Consider the following 18267-nt stretch of genomic DNA (forward strand, 5'->3'; position numbering starts at 1 on the left):
TATCAGTATCTGCATGAAATCTGTCCTCATGCATTTTTTGCGATATAGGAGTATGAAATTTTTGCCCGTTACCGACAATTATCTACATTACCGACGGCTTTTTGGTTGTATTTCGCAAAAAAAAACTTAGTAGAACGAGGATTGAATCACCAACTTCTTGGTTATTGATCCGACACGCTACCACCGCGCCATGGACGCTTGATGAAAAGTGAGTGAAAGAGCACCAACATATGCTTCTCTTTGGAGTGTTGCTCGGGAACGGGCCAGCATTATATGTGTTGGTAAGAACTGCAGATCGCTGAAATTTTTACACGCGGGCAAAAATGATCTACGGGCTTGCTGCAAAAAATGTTATAAAATATGACATTTTCTGCAGCAAATCCAATGTTGCAGATTTTGAGATATATTTTTCCTTTGGGTGTACATGAAGTGTGATTATTTTCATGTTGGACCCCAATTTGACGTTATCGTGCTATTTTGTCGTATGTAGAGCGTCCAATTTCCCGTCCCGGGAAAAATTTCCCGGGAATTCTTGGGATTTTTTTTCCCGAAAAAAATATTTCCCGTTTCCCGGGAAATTTTAAGATCTCCCGGGAAATCCCGAAATTTATGCGGAAGTATACATTTTCCTAAATTTTTGGAACTATTTTTTAAAATGCTCTTAAAAAATAATAAATGAACAAACTCAAAATGATTTTGTTTGATTAAATGTATTGTTTGGTTTATATATAATTTATCAGATTATCAAAAATTATGATATCAGAATTAATTCTGATAATATTAATTTTTGAACAACTGGCAATGATCTTGCTTAATGAAGATTGAATTATTACAATTAGGTAAACTTTTAACAGATTGATGTTATTTCATCAAAAAAATATCAGCTCCTTACCTCCAAATTAAAATTGAGATTTTGTTTACGTTTTTCATTACCATGATCAAATAAGATGAAAATCGAATGAATAACACAATTTTTGCATGTTTTTTCTCATTTCAATAAATTGGTCACATATTCAATTTTAAAATTTCTCATAAAAAATACCAAAATACATTTTCTTGTAGTTGAATGATTTTTTACATGCAGTCAAGCTGTTAATTGATCTTCACACTTATTTAAACCATTAATGTTGATGTTCTATACAATTTTATTGCATAATATTAATTAAAACCAAGATCATAACAATTTTCAATAAATTTAAAATTTCCCGGGAATTCCCGGTATTTCCCGGGAAATTGGCTGAAAATTTCCCGTTTCCCGGGAAATTGGACGCTCTAGTCGTATGTCGCATTTTGACGTTCCGTGAAAACGCATTATAATTGAATTGAATTGAATAAACAAAATCAAGAGCACGCAATGTAAACAATAACAAACACGATTTCTTTCGCTGTCCGTTCTGTGCATTGTTCCAAAGTTTGGTTGAATTTGGTTGCCGGAGTCCCGAGTAAAAATTTAAAATGTCGGACATGTACGTGTGTCAAACGCGCTTTGACCTTAAGTCCTTTTGGCCAGCAAGATAGCACGACAAGATTAAAACTTCTTTCATATGAAGAATGACGTTTTTTCGGTTTTCGTTGAATATCACAGGGTTGAAATGGGATCTTGGGGATGTGCTCAGGTCAAAAGGTGAGGCATTCAGAGCTGCACAAAATGGCGTTCTTAAATTAATTTGGCCTAAAATGCACGTGCGACAAAATAGCCCGAGCACCACGAATTACTGTAGTTTTATTAGTTTACTTCCGTAGTAACAGTTCAATAGAGCGAATCTGCGTTTGTAAACAAGCAGTCTACCCCTTTAGCTCAAGAGACAGCTCACGTCAAGTAAGAGGGTGATAGACTGCTTGTTTACAAACGCAAATTCGTCCCATTGAACTGTTACTACGGACTTACTGATATACTGGTCATACTGGTCATGTCTTCAACATAACCATTTGCGTCTTTTTCTTAAATAGATCGAAAACAGAATGAAAAACACTTTTATGTCTAAGGCTCGTACGTCTTTCTGAAAACATTTACGAAAATTTAATAATTGTTTGCTATTTTACTGGAAATAGCTCAAAAATGGCTAACTATATCTAGTTGGTGAATTTGATACCAATAAGAACACTGTAGAAAAAATTGGGGAAATTTGTAAATTATAGAAAAAAGATTTAAATTTTATTCGAATTTGTTAATTTTCCAAAATCTTAAAGTTTGTTTTTCTTGAATTTTGTTCATGAATATGAGCAACTCTCTACGAATTCGGCCGATTTCGACCATTTTAATTTTTTGTATTTTTTTATTTGACTCAAACTTTGTGGGGGCCTTCCCTATGACCAAAGAAGCTATTTTGTGTCATTGGTTCATCCATACAAGTCTCCATACAATTTTGGCAGCTGTCCATACAAAAATGCTACGTAAATATTTGAATACCTGTAACTTTTGAATGAATTTCCTGATCAATGTGGTGTCTTCGGAAAAGTTCTAGGTACTGTCGAGGACTATTGAGGAAAAAATTGGTACACGGAAAAAAAATTGCCGATTTTTTAATTAACATTTTTTGTTTACAAAAACTCAATTTCCCAAGAAAAATATTTTGCGATTTTCGAGATTTTTTTATACGTTTTAGGGAAAGAAAGAGAAACATGGTCAAAAAATCTGCCGCCGAGTTATTATTTTTTTTATGTAAAATTGAATTTCCAATCGAAAATTACTTTACAGATTTTATAAAAGGCTCTGTTTTCAAGATATGGCCACCGAAAGTTTGATTTTAGCGAAATATTTGCAGTTTTTCGATTTTTTAAAATAGTGGTCAAGAGTGACAATTTCTAAAAATATATTTTTTGAATATTTCAGAAATTTGCCATAAAATTGTCTAAGTGACATTGAAGATTGGACCTCGGGTTGCTGAGATACAGCGGCTTAAATGAAAAGAAACACGAAAATTTAAGTTTTCTAAGTCTCACCCAAACAGCCAACCATTTTCTAATGTCAATATCTCAGCAACTAATGGTCTAATTTTCAATCTTAAAACATGAAACATTCGTAAAATGTTCCGATCTTTTCGTCACAAAAAATTAGATTTTTTTTAAATCAAGACTAACATTTTAAAAGGGCCAATGTCACAAATCGATTCCTTGCGATTTTCTACATAAAATAACATACTTTAAAACTGTAGGAAACTACAGTAATTCAAGATATTAATGAAAATCATATAAGTAAGGGGTAAATGGGGCAAAATGGGCACATGCCGTCATGTGTGTCACCAATCGATTTCTCGTGATTTTTTACATAAAATAAGATACTTAAGAAGTGCGGCAAACTACGGCAGTTGAAGATATTCGAGAAAAACACCCTTAAAAGGAAAAATGGGTTAAAATGGACCACTTTCCGTCATTTGCCGCTAATGAGAGTACCACCAAACGATTCTTTGAAATTGAAACAGAAACTGACGGCATCAAAAGATCCGTTTTTTCACCCGTTTTTGGTTGGTCAAAGTCAAACTAAAAAATGACGAACTGTCACTTTTTACACAGTGCTCACGCACACTATAAAAAAAAAACAAACGTTTAATAGGGTGCGTGAACTCCCTGTAAAAGGGGTGTCAAACTAAACTAAACGTTCGTTTGACAACAGTTGGTGTCAAACCATCGGGGTTTGAGTGTATCGTATTCCTTGAACCTTTTTATAATTCTACAGAACATCTTTTCCTTTAATCCAATTTCAATTGAGCTTATGCAGTCTCGTTGTCGATATTGAAGGGATTTTCGAGAGCGGGAAATATCAAATTATAAAACGAAAAATCAAAGCATGCTTCTTGAAGGGACTGGATCAATTATTGACAGCTGGAGCAATATTGATATCGAACAGATCGACACCCATTTAGTCAACTGTATTACATTACTGTCTACATTTATACAACATGTGATAATGCAATTCGCAAAATACTCTTTTTCTCACACCTAGAAATTAAACAATCTCAATCTCCACCGTGTTATGCAATTTACTCCGCCGTCTCCAGCGTCCCCCCTTTTCCCACCACCACCGAAGTGTCATATCCATTCTGTTCCCATTTGACTGCTCTATCAATTCTTTCCATCTGTTGTCTCGCTCGCTCGTTTGTTCGCTCTCCTCTTTGATGTCACTCCATCTGCCAAAAAAAATTAAAATAAAAACAATAACATCACCAAGTAGCTGCTGCCCGTGCTCTTTGACGTCACACCTAACCATCACCGTGACCGTCTCAAGCTGTGTTACTGTGTTTGTTCATTCGGAACCGTGTTTTTTTCTCTCTCTTTCTTTCTTTTTTCTCTCTCTCTCTTGTTATTTGCTCTCCTCTTCCACACGTTCGCACACGCGATCACACACGTGCTGTGCTCTCACTCTGTCCTGCGTGAACTACGATGTGCGTGTGCCTTACCGTCTTACCCGTCATGTGTGCATCCCGACAACGGCAACAATTTGGAAATAATTGATGAAAAAAAAACGAAAACTGCCATGTGTTTGTGACATTGTCAACCTGAAAACAACAAATCAAAAATCTTCCTCGTGATTGTGTGATGCCGCTGATAAATTTTGTACCGTTTTGTAAACCACGTTTTCTAACTGTATTTGTTACTCTTCTTTTTTTCTCTTCTCTTGTTCGACTTTGCTCTAATCGCGTTACAAACTCTCGTTCTGTCTCGTTCGTTCTCTGTTTGTTTGTTATGTTTTCTCGTTTTTTTCATGATTGCGCTAAATGAAACGTGCTTCATCATCATCTGGCGATTTTTTAAATTTCTTTTTTTCGCCACTGTCATCCATTTTCGTGTCCATCTCATGTTGTGTGAAAATCTCTGTGTGTGTGGCACGATGACACGTGCAAAAAACGCTAATCGGTCCTCTTCCTTCAATGAGTGATTAATCGACACTTGTACCTACGGCTAATCGGGTGTCATAAATTGCACGCTTTACAACGTGGCCTGTGTGTGACTGTAACGGAAATGCCCTCCGATGGCGATTTTGTAACGCACACATTCACACGCACTTGACAATCGCCCACGCTCGTGCTTACACCGTTTTATTGTGTGCGATCGTTGAATGTGCTTTTTCCTGTCCGATTGTGCGTGATTGTGTCTATTGTGTGTGAATCGGTGTGTGCGCGTGTTTGAATGGACTTCCGGCTCCACATGTGGCACATTCTGATAAATTGAAAAATCTACGCTCCCTTGCGGCGCAAAAAATCTATCACACACCCACTCTCACGGCACAAACGCGCCGCTGGGTTGTCCCATTGTAATTAATACACGTTGGGACCGGCTGTGGGCTCACTCACACCCCCCCCTCTTTCCGAACCTGATAACGCAAAATGAATAAAAATTGATGATAAAACCGAAAAACCGTACGTCGGAACACGAAATAAATTTCGGACTGCTCCTGACGGCCTCGAACATCATAAATAAATTTATCATCTCCCCCCGAAACGCTATCTTTGCACCACATGTGTGTTTGTGTGCTGTCCCGTTTCACCCCCGACAACCATTTCCCATCATGACGACGCTTATTAATATCACATTCGCTTACCCGTGCGCCATTTTATTGCTGTCACGTCATAAAATTGACGCCGCCAATGGGCAACATGGTTGCCAACCAAACCCCCTGCTCCTGTCACACCCACTTGTAAAATGCAATAAAAACTTCTTATCGCGTGTGTGTGCATCTACTTTGCGCGCACCAACGAACACAAACAAATGGGGCATCTTTTTTTTTGCGACGTGCGTAATGACCTTCTGTTTTTGCCGCGCTCAAAAAATGATGACGAATCAACTTTTGCGACGTGTGATTAAAAATTCGCTCAACTACTGTTATCTCATGGTGTATCGTTTTTTTCTCCTCACCTTTCGTCTTCTCTCTCTCTCTCTCTTCTCGTTCTATTGGAATGCATCCCGTTGGTGTTATCCCGTTTCCCAACCCTTGTTTTTATGTGTCACTGTCGTTATCAAACCACCACCACCACCACTTTTTACCCGCTATACCACGTGGGGTTCATCATCATCATTTGGATACATCAGCATGGGACCGGATCCACTGTGGTGAGTGTATCAGATAGAGAGTGTGTGAGTGGTTGAGTGAAAGTATGCTTGTGATTTTTGCTAATGCAAGCAGAAATTTTCAATATAAAGTTTTGCAAGAGTTCAGCGTTGCTCTCGATCGATGAGCTTCATATTACACTAATGACATATGAGAACTTCGCCTTGATATCAACCAGATCTAGAATATCAATCTTTAAGGTGAAGCAATCATTACCAAAGACAATTCATAAGCACTCTAAAATGGTCTGTAATTGTAATTCTGCACCAAAATGAATCAGCATAATATGCCGGTTATATACTACTTGACGGTGCTAAAGGAGGAGGAAAAATAAAATCATTACCAAAAAGTATTACACTCAACCCTCGGTGGTTGGTTGTCACTTTTTCGTTTAAAAGTGACAAACTGTCACTTTTAACACGGCGCCCACGCACACTATCAAAACAAACGTTTGGTAGTGTGTGTGAACTCCGTGTTAAAAGGGTGTCAAACTAAATAGTGACCCCGTTCGCGTGGCAACAGTTGGTGTCAAACCATCGGGGTTTGAACTTGAAGAAGGAATTTTGTGAAAATATTGTAAAGGAACGTAAAATCATAGCAATGAAGGAAGTCGTTAAGCTTTAGAATACTTTTTACCCACTGGGAATTTGGGTTCTAGCCTCGACTCGAGGCTCGAGTGAGTATAAACACGGGAAAAGCTATTGAACTTGACAAACCATGCTTCTCCATGGATTTGTTTGCATTGTTTAGGTTTGGAGGAGACGCATGGTAGTTCATATAACTTTGTTAGCAGGGATGGAATAATCGCAAAACAATCAATTTCGCTTGCGAACTTTTTTCACCCGCGAAAGAGAGAGTAGGCAAATCACGCAAAAGAAAATCGCTCCCGAAATTCTCCCAGAAAATCAAACTGCTGATGATTTTTACGAATTTCTTTGTCAGCACCACTTACAATTATTTTTTTCACTTTGTTTACACACATTGCACATCTACAAAATGTGAAAGGTCAATTTCCGACGTGTAACGTTACACTTGCAAGTGTAATAGTGAAAAAGACGTTCCGCCGAATAATCAAGATGATGATTCTTTTAGATTCTTTTTACCGATCTTTCGGTAGCGAGAGAGGAGAGCATGCTCCCTTTGGATTTTTTCTCTTGATGAACATCCAATGATTTTCTTTTGATGATGATTATTCCATCGCTGTTTGTTAGTTTCTAATTCTAATTCGAACGAAACTTCTTTTAGGATCTTAAAACAACTTGTTTGACAACAAATATCATTGCATAAGCGTAGAAACAACTATCAATTGATAACTCCTGCACCAAAATAAAAGAGAGTGTAGCGACCGTGAAAAAACGCGGTCGGCTATAATAAGCGCTGGGAGTACAGACATGCCTCGGTTTAGCACCGCATATGGGAGATGCAAAACCGAGGCACAGAGCTTATCGTCAGCTGTGTGCTATCTTGTGACATAGACCATTTTAGTCGAAAATGAGTTAATGATGACGTTTTGCTATACTTAACAAACACTACAAGATGCTTTAACCCGATTTTGGAAACTCGCTTCCGTTTCCCGGGTATCGCAATGCACACTTGTGACATAGATCAATTTATCATCAAAATGATTGTGCAAACTTGTGACACGTCATACATGTTGTTGAAAAATGTGGAAAATTTTCTTGTTTTTTTTTTCAAATTTATGTACACAATACTTTCTAAAGGGAATGCAACCTTTTGTTTAAAAAAAAATACTGATTAAGTCGATTAAACCATTGATTTGAGCTTATTTTAGTTTGTTTGGGAATTCTGTGCACACTTGTGACACGTAGTACAATTTTACTTTCGAAACACACTTGTGACACCCAAAGTAACATTTTTTTCCAGGAGTTCTACAAAAGCTCTTCAAGATAGCTACAGCATAGCAGTTTGGACCGCGGTAGCATAAAACTCTCTTCAAGTACTCTTCCAAACTCCTTAAGAAGTTTTGAAGAGAATTTTATCCAACCGCGGTCCAAACTGCTATGCTGTAGCTATCTTGAAGAGCTCTTGTAGAACTCCTGGAAAAAAATGTTACTTGGGACGTGCTTTTCGGATTTTTGATTACATAATTTACTGTATCTTTTAACTGGTGTAACCAAATTTGTTGAAACTTGGAGCGTTTGTTAAGCGATAGTATACAAACCGATTGCTTCAAAAAGTTTGGCTCTATCATTTATAGTTTTGAAATTATTTACCAACAAACGTAGTACTAAATGGTCGTTATCACAAGATAGCACACAACTGACGTTTTGGGATTCTGGCTGAATGGGAGACATTGGCTATAATCGTATGAAAAATCATCCAAACATAAAAATTTCATAATTTTCATGATATTATAATATTACATTTCATAATTTCATGAAAATTTTCACAAAAATATGTATTTTTCCTGTATTTTGAAAATGCATTTATTTTCTCATTCTATCAAATGATCAGGATTTTTTCATACATTTTGGTTGTAATAACAACATTTTTAAAAAATACTCAAAATTTTCACAAAACTACGTATTTTCGAAAAAATACCCAAAATTTCAGTTTTAACAATATTGGTATCAAACGATCAGGATTTTTTCATACATTTTGAACGTAATAATATTTTTTTTGAAGATATTCAAAAGTTTCATAAAACTACGTCTTTTCGAAAAAATAATCAAAATTTCCATTTTTACAATATGGGTATCAAAAAATTGGGATTTTTGCATTTCGAATGTAAAATGTAAAAATGTAATAAAAATATATTTCGAAAACACTCAAAATTTTCACAAAAATACGTTTTTTCGAAAAAAATTGTCAAAATTTCAGTTTTTACAATATCGATATCAAACGATCAGGATTTTTCATACATTTCGAATGTTATAACAACATTTTTTGAAAATACTTAAAACTTTCACAAAACCACGTATTTTTGAAAAAAAAAAAATACTCAGAATTTCAGTTTTAACAATATGGGTATCCAACGATCGGGATTGTAAGTGGTTTTGTGAAAAAAGTATTTTCAAAAAAAAAAAATGTTATTATTACATTCGAAATGTATGGAAAATCCTGATCGTTTGATACCAACATTGTAAAAACAGAAATTTTTAGTATTTTTTCGAAAATTCGTAGTTTTGTGAAAATTTTGATTTTTTTTAAATGTTGTTCTTACATTCGAAATGTATGAAATTCCTGATCGTTTGATAACCATATGGTAAAAACTGAAGATTTGAGTTTTTTTTTCGAAAATACGTAGTTTTGTGAAAATTTTGAGTGTTTCCAAAATATATTGTTATTACATTCGAAATTTATGAAAAAAATCCCGATTGTTTGATACCCATATTGTAAAAACAGAAATTTTAGGTATTTTTTTCGAAAATACGTAGTTTTGAGAAAACTTTGAGTGTTTTCAAAAAACGTTATTATTACATTCGGAATGTAAAAAAAAAATCCTGATCATTTGATACCCATATTGTAAAAACTGAAATTTTAAGTATTTTTTCGAGAAACATGCATTTTTAAAATACAGGATTTTCAAAAAAGTGTCCACGTGGTTCGTGGATGGTCCTTTAATGATCGTAATTATTGTTGTCTTATTATATGTGAAAATGTGATCTCATGCTATTTTATTTAAGCGTTTCCAATTTAAAAATAAGTATGCAGTAACTTTTGTAGCATCCCAGACTAAGCCTCTACGCATTTTTTTACAATTTAAATAAAAATGGTTCCATTCTACACCGGAAACTGTTAAAACTCTTGTAAAAAATTGAAAAAAGTGACTGTAAAACATGTAAAAAAAAGAAAATATGCAAAATCTAGGGTTCTAATACACATAAAAAATATTTTTTGTGGTTCAACCGTTTACGTCGAATCTCCAGTTTACATCAACTAAGTTTACATGTGATTCTTTTTTTTTCGTGTCGAGTAAATTCACATTTTTTTCTATGTAGGTCTTAAAAACATATGAAACACAATAGTTCACAGGACCTTTAAAAAAAACTCTATAAATGTATTGATAGCAGATGGTAGAATAGGCCAAATAGTACCAAAAGCAAACATGAACTAAACAAGATAAATTCAAATTAAAAAACGAAAAAAAAAACAAAAACAAGAAAAGTGAAGTTTTTCGTAGAACAAAAGTTGCTCAAAATGACCTCCTGAACATAGAGTAAATCTTTCCCTGTTCCTGAGGGGAACACCCGTGAAGAGTATCGGGGCATTTACAAAGCGGATTCAGTGACAATTTATTTATCAACTTAATGTTAACATGTTTTTTTATATTTATTTGCGTTTAAGGACCACTTAATGTTAACATGTTAATGTTAACATTCCCTAGGTTGTCTTCCTAAGGTGTCTAAGGTCTAAGGTCCAGTTTGTGACGATACACTACCATCCTATTACTAAGCAATCGAATCCGGAAGGGAAAAGATCACCAGTTGTGTTCGATTATTTATCAAATTAGAACTTTTTTGATCACATTCAAGATTGAATATTTCACTGCTGAAAAGCGGTTGTTTTGAACACAACCCATGAAAAAAATCAGCGATTTTTCTATAGTCTTTATAATTTTGGTTTAAAATTAAGTAATTAGTTGTAGTCAAGTTTTTTTCAAGTCAGATAAATGATTCTAACAGAAATATAAATTAGGATGTCTAGGATGAAAATGAACACTTTACTGATAAGCACTTGAGATGCACCGAGCCACATAGCCCAGTGGTAACGCTTCCGCCTCGTAAGCGGTAGATCGAGGTTCAAATCCCGGCTCGGACCAACACAACTGGTGATCTTTTCCTTTCTGGAATCGATTGCTTAGTAAAGGGAAGGTAGTGTATCGCCACAAACTGGACCTTATCACGAAACCTTGAGAAGGCGACCTATGGAATGTTAACATTAACCTTAACATGTTATCATTAAGTTGAGAATGAAACTGCCACTGAATCCGATTTGTAAATGCCGGCCCCGATACTCTGCAAGGATGTTCCCTCCAGGAACTGGGAAAGATTTACTTCCCGAGCATGGGTAAATAACAAGGGAAATGCGTAATAATACCTTTCTCTGGTATCAATACCAAATTTTGGTATTCCTGGACCCTTTAAAATTTGTCTTAAGGATTATGCAAGAGCAAAATGTGGTATCATACCAATTTAAGGTATTGTTTTGATATTGCAAAATTGCAGAATTTGTCAATGATCGAACACCACATTTTGGTATTCTTTTGGTATTTAAGTGTTTTATCAAATTCCTCTGCAACTATGGGAAAATTTTGACCAATTTTGACAAAATAATTAATTTTGCGCTAAAATGATGTCTCAAAGCGAATGCTTTCATTCAAAGCCGGAAATTTCAAACTTGATTTTAAACATTTTTGATATACTCCCTATAGAAATGACTTGAAATTGTGGAAAATTTTCTAAGTCAGGATGGCACATTTTGGTATTATTTTGGTATTTAAGTGTTTTATCAAATTCCTCTGAAACTATGGGAAAATTTTGACCAGTTTTGACAAAATAATTAATTTTGCGCTAAAATCATGTCTCAAAGCGAATGCTTTCATTCAAAACCGGAAATTTCAAACTTGATTTTAAACATTTTTGATATACCCCCTACAGAAATGACTTGAAATTGTCGAAAAAGTCAGGATGGCACATTTTGGTATTATTTGAATATTGAAAGGTTTCATCAATTTTCTCTGAAACTATGGGAAATTTGTTAAAAAAATTTTGCGAGTTAATTAATTTTGCGCTAAAATGACTTGAAACCCAAAAATGTTAAAGATGATTTTAAAAATTTGTGTGACTATACCCACTTGTTTTTGACCCACTAATATTTTTTTCAAAAACGTTGAAATATCTCTAAGTCGAGATAACCAAATACTTTGAAAAACGAGTCAATCGACAGATTAATGAATTTTGGTGAATTTCAATTCAGTTTCATTTTAATAATACTTATTTTTCAATCTTGTTATTGGCGTGTGTTCGGACGACAAAATTTTCGCTGTCGTTTTTTTTCTCTGTCCGAAGTGGAATTTTCTCAAGATTTGTTTTTTGGTTGAGTTCTGTTCCGTTGGATGTTGGATTGCTAAACCGGCCTGGATGGATGGATCGCACAGGTGGGGATGCTAGAGCAGGACAGTTTAAAGACCCCGCAACCTACCTCATTCCGGGTAGGTTGCGGAACTGGAATCTGAAGGCCGTCGAAACTTCCCCGACGACGAAGGTTCGACCGGAAAATGGACAACTTCCGGAAGCCTGAGAACACTGGAACGCGCATTGGGAAGGTGGCGAGCGCAGTCCATCTCCGCGTGAATGGACCTGGTCGAAGTCAAAATCCCAGGAACGAAACGGGAATCGGAGCCGTGGGACCGGTTAAGGTGGAGTACAGTTGCAGCGGGGAGACTACATTGCCACTGTTTCGACGAAAGAGAAAAAGAAGAACGATGGAGCAGATTACGAGTGGAGCGTTTGCAATCGGAAGCAGCCCAACCGGGGACCGGCCTTTCGATATTAGGTGTATCTTGTGAGACGCTTGAAGAGAAGCTGATTTTGAAGAAGATATCAACTGGTGAGCTCGTTCTTTTTATAAAACAAGTATTCTTTCATTTATTCTGACACACACACACATCACTTAAGACAACAAAGCAAAATTATTACTATATACGCGGTAGGGTGTTCCCTTGGTCGTTCGCTGTGAGTTGTGGATTGCCTGCTTCTCTAATGAAGGTTCGACTAAGGGGGCATGCTTATTAATTTCTCGTCGCTCCATACCCTCAGTGACGTGATGGGAGCAAGGGCGTCTATGCAAAGTGTCCCTACACCCGCTACAAATTTCCGGCGCTTGGGGAGGGAAGCGGGAAACCATTTTGATCTATGCGCCGATATTTGTAGCATTAAAATTCGTGCAAAAAAACTTATGCACGTGGGTGTACAGATTACGGAGTAAAAGATGATCGAATTGTTCACCTAGCGCTCACATGTGTTTCAGGACCAAGTTGCCTGCGGGTATGGGGATCATACATACATACATACATACATACTTATTTTTCAATCTTGTTATTTTTCAGAAGCTTCAAGAACCGTTCATCAATGACAAATGCATTCGGTGTGGTGAAGAATATCACTAATAACAACATGGAATCATCAGGTGAGTAGATTTGGCTGTTGCATATGAATAATTTCCGTTTTTTCACTAACTGCAACTGCTGCACTAAAAATGGTATGAAAATACCAAATTTTGGTATTACTTGTTCAAATACCAGCGACCATAATGTGCTCTTGGTTGCCCAGTAATAGATGGTAAAATACCATGAAATCATACCAAAATCATGTATGTGAAAGATCACAGAAATACCAGAATATGATTTTCCAAGGGCGCGGGAATACCTAAAAATAAAACCATGGCAATACCAAGTTTTGGTATTCAAGCAATGTTCAAAAATCCAGAAGACCTCAACTTGGTATTGAAATGGTTTTATATTGAGGTTTTATTTTACCCTTAGAATAACATGGTTTGGTATTGTTGTGCTCTTCCACATACTAGACTTTGGTATGATTTCATGGTATTTTACCATCTATTACTGGGCAACCAAGGGCACATTTTGGTCCCTGTTATTTGCCCAAGTAATACCAAAATTTGGTATTCCCGTGTTATTTACCCCTGCTCGGGTTTTTACTTGGGATACAAAATTTTTCAGAGCAGACCAGTTTACTAATAAAGTATTCAATAAAATGTTGATTATTTTAAACCAAAAAACAAATATTTGACATCTTTTTTTCGTTCATGCCAAAAAGGACGGAATTTACCTTGGCAGCTAGTCTAAAACAAAGTATTTAACAATTTTAACGGTTTGCATTAACTTTGCCTGGTTTATAATAATTTTCTGAAGTCGTTTAGATTGAAATAACGATGGATACCATGGATAAGTCGGTTTTTCACTTTCCTGTTGATTTGCTTCCTGCACACTGCAAAGTTTTCTCCCTAGTAATGGTCCTTTAGCAGCACAGTTTCAGCTGCATCACCCTCCAAGAGCTCATAGTCTATTCCACAAATTTCAAACAATCGCCATGAAATTGACAACTCAAATCTTGCGAGCAGCCACTTGAACCCCAACGAAATAACGACATACCTGCTCCGCAAGCTTCCCCCTCGGAGACGGAATCCCACTTCCGGTTCCAGCCCATGAACCACGCGAGTTACACAAATGTTGCCCAAGTCGACCCAAACTGCCATAATAGTTGTTATAACCGGTGGTGCTTAGACAGGTGAACCTCCAGGTTCGCTTTTGTTGGGGGGGGGCTATATATGAACAAACAAACAAGACTCGGTTTAATTATTTATCTTTAATTTTACTGCACTTGGCAGCAGCTTTTGCCGAGGGGGTCGGGGGAGGTGACCTTCTTGACGTCGGGGTGGCTCAAAGTTTCTTCTAGCAATTTGCTCCCTCCGGTCCCTCGCAAGCTAAGTACACATTAAAAGGCTTCCCCTGTTTCGAGCGTGCCCTCTCGTCCATCAACATTTTAATTGAAGCTGCTGGAAATTTCCGCCCAAACCGGGCCATCGTCGAATCGGTCGCTTCCGTTCCCCAAAGTGGAACGGGAAGGAGTTCTGAGGGAGGTGAGGAGCCAGGGAAGGCGCTCATAAACGATGCCTCAATTTGCGAAGTGGAAACATTCATGAAACAGTAAATTTTGAATTAAATTGCTTGGGTAGCCAAAGTTTGCGCAAACTTTTGCCGAAGCTTTGGCCTGGGATGATGATGGCGAGAGGCTTTTGAGGGAGTGAAAAGCTTAAAGTGTTACAAGTTAGACGCGTCCGGAACTAGAGAATAGTGTTTAGAGGAGTTCATGAATTGTTGTGTTAGAGATTTAAAATTGATTGATTTCGGATAAAAAATGAACTGTTAACTGTAGATCAAAGTTTACTTTTAACTTTATTCAGGAAAAGTAATTTTACTAAATATGATCCAAAGCGGGAAGGGACTCAAGTAAGCATTTTCAAAAAACAGGTGCCACGATATCTTAACACTGCGTTGACTAAATCGGCTCAAAATTTTGGTGAAGACTCGTTAAACCGGTCCTATGTGCATGACGAAGGCCGATTTTCAAGAAGTTTATTTTAAAAAGTTTAAAATATGTTTAATGTTTTTCATACAAAAAATCGAATGTTTTTGGGGATTCGTCATGCAAACGGATATATCTTGCGAGTCTTCACCTTAAATTTCAGCCTATTTTTTTAACCCATCTCGAGATATCATGGCACTCGTAAATCAACTCGGTGTTCAGAGAAAATCGCTCGCAAAGTTTGACAGTTAGCTTTGCGCATGGCAATATTTTCAGTCTAAATCGTCTGTAACTTACTTTAATAATGAAATATCTTCATGAAACTTTAAGGAGTGATTGAAAATTATCTTTTAAGTTGATTCAATACATTTTCTGTAATATGAAATTTTGTGATTTTCTACATGTATGTAACCCCTTAAAGTTTTTGTCCTTCAAAGTTGACCCGAAAAAATCAGGAGGCAAAAATTTGTTTTTTTTTTTTTTTTAAAAAAAGCCTCTGACACATTCCGCCGTGACGTTGCAAAGCTTTGACTTTTCTTTTTTCAGTATTTCGACTGTAACTCAAAAATTACATTGAAAAGGTACATATGTTATTACAGATTCGGAAAGTACATTAAATTTCCTATAAGAAACAATGTTGAAACATTATTTTAAGCGAATATTCTATTTTTGAGAGGGGGATATGTAGCGTGACGTTGCAACGCGTGACATTTTCTCAATCCTGACCCAATTCATGTTTCGCCATTAACTCTGCTCTGTTAAACGGCAAATTTGGAGTTCTTCTTCCATTTTTAGTGTAAAATTGGCCAACAAATCGAATGCAATCATTAGTTTTTCGAAAAAATAAACCTCGATTTTTGAAGACCGCTTACATTTCGTGACGTTGCAACGCTCTGTTTTTGAAACAGGGTTTTTCGTTGCGTTGCAACGTCACGAAATTATAGTTTCAAAATAAATCATAGTTTTTGTTAGGCTGAACAACTGTAGGTTAAGACTTGATTATAAGACATTAATAGACAGTACAAGGACATGTGAATTGATTGGCCTGCCCATAATAGACCCCCCCCCTCCCCCTATTCTGCTTTCACAGTTGCAGTACGATTTACGAAGTTTTCCAAAGGGGTTTCAAAATATTTTTTTTGTATTATTCCATTATCACGAAGGAACCCCCCCCCCTCTCCCGTCCTCTATCCATGTAACGGGACGTCCATGCATTACGTAACGGCGTAATATCAGAGGGAGGGAGGAGGGTTCGAGGATTTATACAAAAAAAGTGTATCGGATATGTATTTCCAGGGGGTGGAGGGGGTCTAAAATATAAATGTTTTGTTACGTAATGCAAGAACGCTCCCTTAATATTTTAATGGTTTTGGGCAACTTACAAAACACGTGGAAGTTTTAGAAGGGAGGAGAGGAGCTTCAAGTTTTCAGGAGGGCTTATTTTGAATTTAAAAATAAAGTGCCCATATCGTTTGTTCATGGCCCCTAAGGGGTGATCTGCAAACAACGTAACTTATTTTGTTGACTTTTGTGCTTTTAAAATTAAATTTGAGGAAATAATATAACTGTTTAACTGCGCAACATAACATTTTTAATTGTGAACAACAAAACGTTTCATACAACTTATTTAAGTAAGGGTTCGTCCAACAATAGAGTGACAAAAGTTTGTGAAAAAAAAAACAATCGAATCACGTGATTTTTATTGTTTAATGAATTTCACTGTAATTTGACTTACATAAGGGTGTGGGATAAAAAAATCATTGCGTTGTATTAGAATGAACCCTCACGTAAATCAGTTTATCATTAAGGGGCCATCCAGTAACCACGTGATTACTTTTTTGAAAATTTTAGAATTTTTACCCCTTGTGAACATCGGTCTATTTTGATTTGTTCAACAAGTTTCATAAAATACAAACTTAAATGACGGAATTTGTGAATGACCCATGTACAATTCTTCTGTAAATATGCTCGGAAACATTATATAACAAATATATAATATTTAGTACCCTTTTATCTTCAACAACCAACTACGCATACACCTTTTTTGCCATGTGACCAATGTGATTTAAAATTTCGTGACGTTGCAACGCAAACTTTAACCTGTTGTAACTTTGGATCTAGACAACCAATTTAGTCGCTCTAGATTGCATTTGAAAGCTCTTTCCAAGTACAAAGAGCATCCGAAATATCAAAATGATTGAATGTTTAGTTTTTTGTTGACATAAACAAATGTCCCTTTTTCGTGCAACGCAATAAAATGGTAAACTTACACTAGTTTGAAAAAATACTTAACTTAAGATAAACCGCAAACCCATGACATTTCCATTTAGTACAACTAAAAACCTACAAAATGCAATCAAAAGAATATTTTTTGGATTTTATTTCGCTGAAAACCAGGAGTTTTTAGAAAAATGTTTTAAAACGATGATTTTATCACGAATTGATGCATAACCTAACCAACTTGTACAAAATGATATTCAAAAGATCAATTAATGAAAACCATGATTATTGAAGCTTCAAGTAGTCTAGAATCGAGGAAAAATATCCAAATAGCTAATACACGCTTTTCAAAATTTCATCCTAAGGTGTACATTGCCGGAGAATGTGTCCTCTACATTTCAATGGAAAGTACACTCAGCTGAAAATAATTCAAAATGCGTTTCCCTGCGTTTGGAATCACTTTATGCATGTTTGAGTTGATTTAAAAATCTTTTGAATTTTAGAAAAATCTCGATGTTTAAGTTTTTTTTTTGCTAAAATTTTTGTTTTCGTCAAATCTTTAATTTTTTGAAAATTCATGTTTGTTAAACAACTGAACTAGTGTAAAATGCATTTTAAACACTTTTGCCATGCAAATGTTGAAACTATGGCTTGTTATTTCTATATTTATATTGTTTGCCCCCCCCCCCCCCCCCTCGACTCCGGCCAGAGCCGAGAGACAAAAACTTTGAAAAATATTTGTATCGGTCTTAGCAAACTTAAAAAATCATCAAAAAATCAAATTATTCGCTCTACAGCATTGCCTTGACGATCTCGATTGCGAGATTCCTTCTCGAAACTAGCTAGTTTCCTATAGGTTTCTGTAGGCTTGATTGTTGAGGCAATTGTAAACCTCTTTTTATACCTAAACTTCCATCCACCCCGGGATTCGAA

General features: G+C 36.1%; 1 protein-coding gene across 10 annotated transcripts in view; it reads left to right on the plus strand.

The window, feature by feature from the left end:
- Positions 1-18267, plus strand: part of LOC6040147 (ras-specific guanine nucleotide-releasing factor 2) — a 373188-nt gene that overhangs the window by 134267 nt on the left and 220654 nt on the right. For 7 of the 10 annotated variants that reach the window (XM_038262900.1, XM_038262899.1, XM_038262901.1 and 4 more), the window contains one exon: positions 6028-6048. The exons of the other annotated variants lie outside the window; for them this stretch is intronic. In XM_038262900.1, coding sequence (XP_038118828.1) covers positions 6028-6048 — 21 coding nt within the window. The remainder of the gene's footprint in view (positions 1-6027; positions 6049-18267) is intronic. 10 annotated transcript variants of the gene reach the window in all.

Source organism: Culex quinquefasciatus, chromosome 3, assembly GCF_015732765.1.
Source record: "Culex quinquefasciatus strain JHB chromosome 3, VPISU_Cqui_1.0_pri_paternal, whole genome shotgun sequence".
Lineage (NCBI taxonomy): Eukaryota > Metazoa > Arthropoda > Insecta > Diptera > Culicidae > Culex > Culex quinquefasciatus.